This window comes from Acomys minous (assembly GCF_964271855.1).
Source record: "Acomys minous genome assembly, chromosome: 3".
Taxonomy (NCBI): Eukaryota; Metazoa; Chordata; class Mammalia; order Rodentia; family Muridae; genus Acomys; species Acomys minous.
In genome coordinates, this window is record NC_140485.1 from 19,974,726 (window position 1) to 19,981,427 (window position 6,702).

General features: G+C 49.9%; 1 protein-coding gene across 1 annotated transcript in view; it reads right to left on the reverse strand.

The window, feature by feature from the left end:
- TTL (tubulin tyrosine ligase) overlaps window positions 1-517 on the reverse strand; it is a 30,175-nt gene extending 29,658 nt beyond the window's left edge. The window contains exon 1 of the mRNA XM_084776899.1: window positions 162-517. Coding sequence (XP_084633025.1) covers window positions 162-318 — 157 coding nt within the window. The 5' untranslated portion in view covers window positions 319-517. The remainder of the gene's footprint in view (window positions 1-161) is intronic.
- Between the last annotated feature and the right edge of the window lie 6,185 nt (window positions 518-6,702).

Here is a 6,702-nt window from a genome sequence, read left to right on the forward strand (position 1 = left end):
CACCCAGACTCGGTCCGAATCCAGCTATGGGTTTAGATCTTTCTGGACCAGTTTTAGATCTGCTAAGGCGAGCTCGCTCCTGAGGATGATTAATGACCTTAAAAAACAAAAGCGCTGGCTCTCCGAGCCAGGCGCGCAGCAGCCACGAGAGAAAGGCTCACCCAGTCTCCCGAAGGGCAGCCGGTTCCTCTCGCCCAGCATCAGATTGAACCTGGGATTGTCCCGCCGCAGCCTCTTCCAGTGGCCGGTGGCCAGCAGCAGCCTGGAAACCTCAGCGTAGACGCTGCTGTTCTCGTCGCGCACCACGAAGGTGTACATGGCGAAGGGCAGCGCGCCCAGCAGCCGCCACACGAGTCCAAAGCACGGCGGCCCCGCGTGGACGCTGCCCCAGCCCGGCTGTCCGCCCAGCTCTTGGGCCGCACCTCTGGATCCCCTCAGTGTCCGCCCTGGGCGCCCGCGCCACCACCGGAGTGGCGAGCGCCACCCGGACGCCGCGCCCACTGCCGGCGCCCCGCCCACGACCGTGATTCCGCGCGGCGCCCGGGGCAGGTCTGCGGGCGGCTGCGGCGGGAGCTCCCAAGCCGGGCGGTCCCGGCCGCAGCTCAGTGAGGGGCCATTAGCGTAAGGCGCAGGTGTGGTCGCAGTGCTCTCGGAAAGCGGTGGAGAGACAGAGGGAAATGATTCCAGCTGCGTCCGGGATCATAACCCGCAAATATCCCTTTCCGCAGTCTGCCGGAGTCTTCCACCTAGTTCAAAATCAGATTTGATGAATGAAAACAAAAGACCCAGGCAGGGAATGTAGCCATCACCGAGCCCTGGGTTCAATCTGGGTCCTGTAAAATCTGGCAAGCGTCTCTTCCCAGTACTAAGCTGGTAGAGCAAGAAAGGTCTGGTATTCAAGGTCATCGTCAGCTATCTAGTGCATTCGAGGCCAGTTTGGGCTGCATGAGGCCTGTCTCAAAATAAATAAAAACTAAAGTTCTAAGGTCCCCATCCTGCGTCGAAGTGAAGCTTTGCTTCCCTTCCTTTCTGTTTGATGTTGCTTTCCGGGGGTAGGGGCTGTCAAACGCTGTCATCTGCTGAGCCCCAGGGTTGTACAGTGTGGAGGAGGGCTCCTTTGAAATCTGCCTGCGGGTCAGTCCCATACAGAACTTCTCACAGGTCCTGAAATTCTCCAGCGTTGTGCCACTCTCTCTTGTCTGGACCTCAGCTTCCCCTGAGTGGTGGCAGATTTGTTCTTTAAAAGGATTTTGGTCCCTTTGCCTGATCGCCTGAGGAAGCCAACTTTGGTACTATGAGAGCGTCTCTACACCCACGCATAGATGCCCTCAGCAGACCCAGGCTTCACATTTTTAATTCGCTTTCGGGATGGTGGGGGTGGGGGTGGGGGGCCGGTGGGAGTCGGGAGGGGGGGGAGCGAGGGGAGGGGGAAGAGCACCATGGGGCTTCTCTCCTGATCTACAGAGTATATATATGGTGAAGACCCTGCCCTCCTCCCTCACCTCTGTCCATAGGCGCACCCTGGCTTTATTAAGTGCTGGGGATCAAACCCAGAGCTTTGTGCACGCCAAGCAAACACTCTACGCGTTGGCGCACCCCCAGTCCAACACTCCATCATTTGGGTTTGTTCATCTTGGCTTTTATACATCACTCCTTTTCTTAGTGATAAAATTCATCTTTCCTCCTCGGGCACCATTTTCCAAAGGGCTAGTGAGACTAACACTGAGGGGAATGAATTATCAGGTCTGCGCCAATGGGGTCACTCTTGTCCCTTTTGTCACAGTGAGTGGGGACACGGAAAAATAATGCAAACCTGCCCGATCTGATGCTGAGCTGTGGAAAATCGTTAACTTTTTCAGCAGCCATTACTCAGAGGCAAGCTGTGGGGGGCAACTTGGAGCCAACTTGTCATCTTGGGGGGGGGGGGGAACACTCTGTCTGAGACTTAGACTTCCCAACCCTCGTGTTATTAGTCCCGGTAACATGGACCCATATTTTCTTGCCAATACTTGTAAGTGGCATGCTTCACTCCTAATTTGGATCTTTGGAATGTAAGCATGTCTTCTCCTTCTGAGGCTAACCCAGCCCCTCTTCTTTCTTATTCCCTGGCAGGGGATGGCGCGAGTGTGTTTTGATCTGTCATGTGTTCCTACCATGGTGTGCTGCCTTGCAGCAGGCCCAGGGGTGACAGAGCCAACCAGTCACAGCCCCAAACCGAGCTTCAGAATAACCCACTCTCTTTATGAGTTTATGTCTTGGGTTTTTTGTTGTGGAGGTGGAAAGGTGGCCAGCTGTTAAGTGTGTCAGTTGGCCACCAGCTAAAGTCATCTGGGAAGAGGACACCTCAAGAGAGAAAATGCCTCCATCAGATTGTTCTGTGGGCAAGTCTGTGGGGACATTTTTCTTGGTTTACAGTTAATAGGGGATGCCCCAGCCCGCTGTGGGTGGTGCCAGCCCTGGGCAGAGGGTCCTGTGTTGTTCTAAATGCAAACGCAGCAGCAAGCCAGGAGAAGCAAGCCAGGAAGCAGTGAGCTCTAATCCTGTTCCTATCTCCATCCTGGCCTGCCCTTCCTCATGCTGAGCCGTGATGGGGATGTGTCGTCAAATGAACCCTTTCCTCTCTAGCCCCCTTTTGGTCAGAAATGTTATCATAGTAACAGACGGCAAACTAGGGCCTACGTGGATGGTACGTGCTTTAAATCTGTCTTCCCTGTCCAGGTCACTCTTTCCAGCTCTGGCTGTTGCCCCATCGAGGCACCTGGCCCCTTAGTAGTAACAACTTGAAATTGTTCAGCAGAGAAAAGACCCTTGAAGGGGAAAATAGTCCTGTGTGTAGCAGACAATCCCTAGAAGAGACTTTTTTTCTGAATCAGGGTTCTAATATTGTCCTATTTCTGAGTCGGAGTCCACATGACCACCGTAACTCTTACAAAGGAAAGCATTTAAGTGGGGCTGGCTTACAGTTTCAGAGGTTTAGTCCACTAACGTCATGGCAGGCAGCATGGCAGCGTGCAGGCAGACACAGTGCAGGAGAGGGCGCTGGGAGTTGTACATCCAGATCAGCAGGCTGCAGAAAGAAAGAGTGACCCTGGGCCTGGCTTGAGTATTTGAAACCCCAGAGCCCACTCCCAGTGACATACTTCCTCCAACAAGGCCACACCCACTCCAACAAGGCCACACCCACTCCAACAAGGCCACACCCACTCCAACAAGGCCACACCCACTCCAACAAGGCCACACCCACTCCAACAAGGCCACACCTCCCAACCCCTGTCAAGTAGAACATAAAGGCCAAGCATCCAAATCTGTGAGCCTATTCACGCCACCACAGACTTCTTTCAGTAACATGCCAGGGAAGGGATACAACTGGGAAACGGATGTTGTGTAGAGTACCCGGGAATACATCACAGCCAGAAGGAGGAGTCAGTAGCCCTGGTCCCTCCAAAAACACCCACAAGCCTAGAACTCAGCACAGAGGAGGGCTTTGAGCTGCGAAACCAGGATCTAGGCTTTAGAACAACGCCATTTGAAAGTCACCGGGACAGTGTCATAAAAATGACGGAACTTGGAGCTACTTTCATTTGGGCTTGTGACTTTGCACCGACCACATCACAGAAAGCCAAAGGCTCTGGGATCAGGGGGGTGGGGGTGGGGGTGGGGCAGTCAGGCCTGACTAGAATCCCAGCTTTAGAAACGATTCCTTGCACCTCAAGACAAGAGTATGGCTGGCTGGTGTTGACAGTTGTGCGCCGTGGCATGTAAAATGCCCAGCACATGCTTGGCACATCATAAACTCTCCACAAATGAAAAGTGGTCACATGGAGATGGTAAATTTACATAACGACTAAAAACAATATTTTAGTTAGGAAGAAAGTGGAATCTATAGAGCTACGCCCTCCTGTTGATAAGAATGTGCACGTTCGTTCCCTGTTCAAGGTAAACCATCTCCAGACACATAGCCTGCAAAGTAATGACCACAGACAAACGCGTATGCTTACTACCACAGGGAAGTGCTGATGTGCCTATCTGACCACAGGCTACTGTGTTTACTGATAATGTATGCGTCTGTTACTTTTCTGTTGCTGTGGTAAAACACTCTGGCTGGTCAGGATATAAATGTAAATAATTAATTAATTGGCTAATTAATTAATTAAAATATGTTGACCCAAGCAACTTATAGAAGAAGAATTCATCTTGGCTTGTGTTCTCTGAGGCATGAGAGTGCATCATGGCAAGAGGCAATGCAGCAGGCAGCAGGCAGGCATTGTGGAGAGACCAGGTCTTCAACCTACCTATGAAGGAATTAGAAATAAGAAGCCATGTAAAACTGCTCAGCAATTCACCTTCTGACTTGCGAGAATCTGGGACACGATTTGTTTACGGTACCACGGTACCACAAAGGGCAGCGTTTTTTTTTTTTTTTTAAGACCTGCAGTTGAGCCCTGTTGTTGTGACGGGGTTGGTGAGATGAGCTGTCTTCCCAGGCGCTCGCTCTGTTCTTATCTCCGACACAAAGCAGAGGCCCTGCCACAAGGCCATGCATAAGTTATGTTGCTGCTTGTTCCTGATACCGTCGATGACGTCAGGGGCAGAGTCGGTTAACAGATGCTGGGAGATCTTCTAGTCTGGAAGAGTTTGCAAACATTAGGTGGGTTTCCGTGACTGAGAAACCACCTGTGTTTTTCAAGGGAGAGTGACACTGATGGTCTCGTTTGCGTGGAGAGTGGATACAGTCTCCCACTAAGGTAAGGAAAAGTCCGTATTTTCTAGACTCTCTGTGGATGGCTATGCTTAGGATGGCCAGTTTAAAAAAAAAATGGATTATAAAAAATTTCCCATTTATATGTAATGACATTCCTCTTGTCAAATTCTTTGTTATATGGATTAGTTTGTTTTATAATACATTTTAATGTATTAAAATATTTCATGAATAAATATTTCATGCTAAAAATGTAATGTGGGTTATCCACTTTGAAAATGAGAATACTAGAGTTTCTAAAGTGAAAAAAAATTTTTAATATGGTGCTAGATATAATCGCCTCTCTCTTTGGATCATTGAGGAGGTTCATCGATATTCTGCATGCCCTATCTCCACATCTATGAGTGGTCCACACTGTCACCCTGTAGCTGTGCAAAAAAGCAAGGCTCTCAAAGGGACAGGCTACACAGGCATGCCTGTCAGCCCACCCTAACAAAATCAAAATGACTTAAAACAAAACAAAAGACAAAAGAAAAAAAGTGTGTGTAGAAACTAAGGCTTTGCCTGAATCTCAGAGTTGATGCAATGGCCTCAGGAGTTGCTCTCAGTTTTCAGACCCCTGGCTGCACTTTCAAAATGGCTCTAAGCACGTTCATGAGGATTGGAGCCAGGAACAAACCGATTCCTCATGCCCTCCCTGAATCACCCTGTTGTACAGAGTCCCTACTCTTCAGGAAAAGCTGGCAGGGGAAGAAGGGAAATGGGGGCGGGAAGAAGCCAGACGGAATGTAGTCTCAGGTCTGGTCTGCCGTGGTCTGACCTGGAGCATATAGCCACGCAGCACAAACTATATGGTAGACGTTCCTCTCCCAGAGGCAAAGGGACTGGCCATCTGTGTTCTTCCTCATGAAGCCACTGGCCACTCCCAAAGGAAAGCAGCCCATCCATCAGATCAATTCCCTGGAAAGCCGGAGATAGATGATGACCTCAGCAGCCAGCATCATACAACTAGGTCATGAGCCAGTGATGGGATGCGAGGGCCTGCGCAGCATCTTGGACCACGCTTCCAGGACTCAGTCTATAGTCTGGTGAATGTATGCTTTCTGTGCAACCCAGAGGCACCGCTGCTTTCCATTCATTGTTCTTTAAATTCTCCCATCCTTCACACACCCCTCCTACTTTTACATCACATGCAGCTTTACACTTATATTTAAACCTGGACTCCAGTTATAGAGGAAGACATGCAACATTTGTTTGCACTCCCCCAGACTGACTTATTTCTGTTCATGATCTGCCGTTCCTTCTATTTCCCTGCAAATGGCATTATTTTTTATTCTTCTTTACAGAGGAATAAAACTCAATTATGTAGGAGAGAGAGAGAGAGAGAGAGAGAGAGAGAGAGAGGGAGAGGGAGAGGGAGAGGGAGAGGGAGAGGGAGAGGGAGGGAGGGAGAGAGAGAAGAGAGAGAGAGAGAGAGAGAGAGAGAGAGAGAGAGAGAGAGAGAGAGAGAGAGAGAGCACCTTGGCACATTAGAGATGGAGAACAACATTTGGATGTCAATTCTTCCTTCTACTTTGTATTGAGACAAGGTCACTCTTACTATTTCTGCTTCCCAGCCTGCCCCAGGCTTTCTGGAGATGCTCCTGTTCCCTTGCAAAGCTTCTGCCTCCACCTGCCATCTCCCAGGAATGCTGGTTTTATAGATGCTTTTCCTGTGGGTACCAGGTCTGAAACTCAATAGCCAGGCTTGTGTGGCAAGAGCTTTTGCCCACAGGACCATCTTGCTGGTCCTCCAATGTATGTTTTTGGCAGTTTTGTCAAAAAATTGGGTGGCTGCAGCTCTGAGAGTTTCCTGTGTCTTTTATTCTATAGCATTGATCCTCATGTCTGTTTCTGTACTGGGGTCATGCTGTTTTCCTTACCATGGCTCTGTGGTATAGTTTGAGGTTAGGTCTTATGATAACTCCAGCATTGCTCTTTCTGCTTAGAATTGCTTCCGTTGT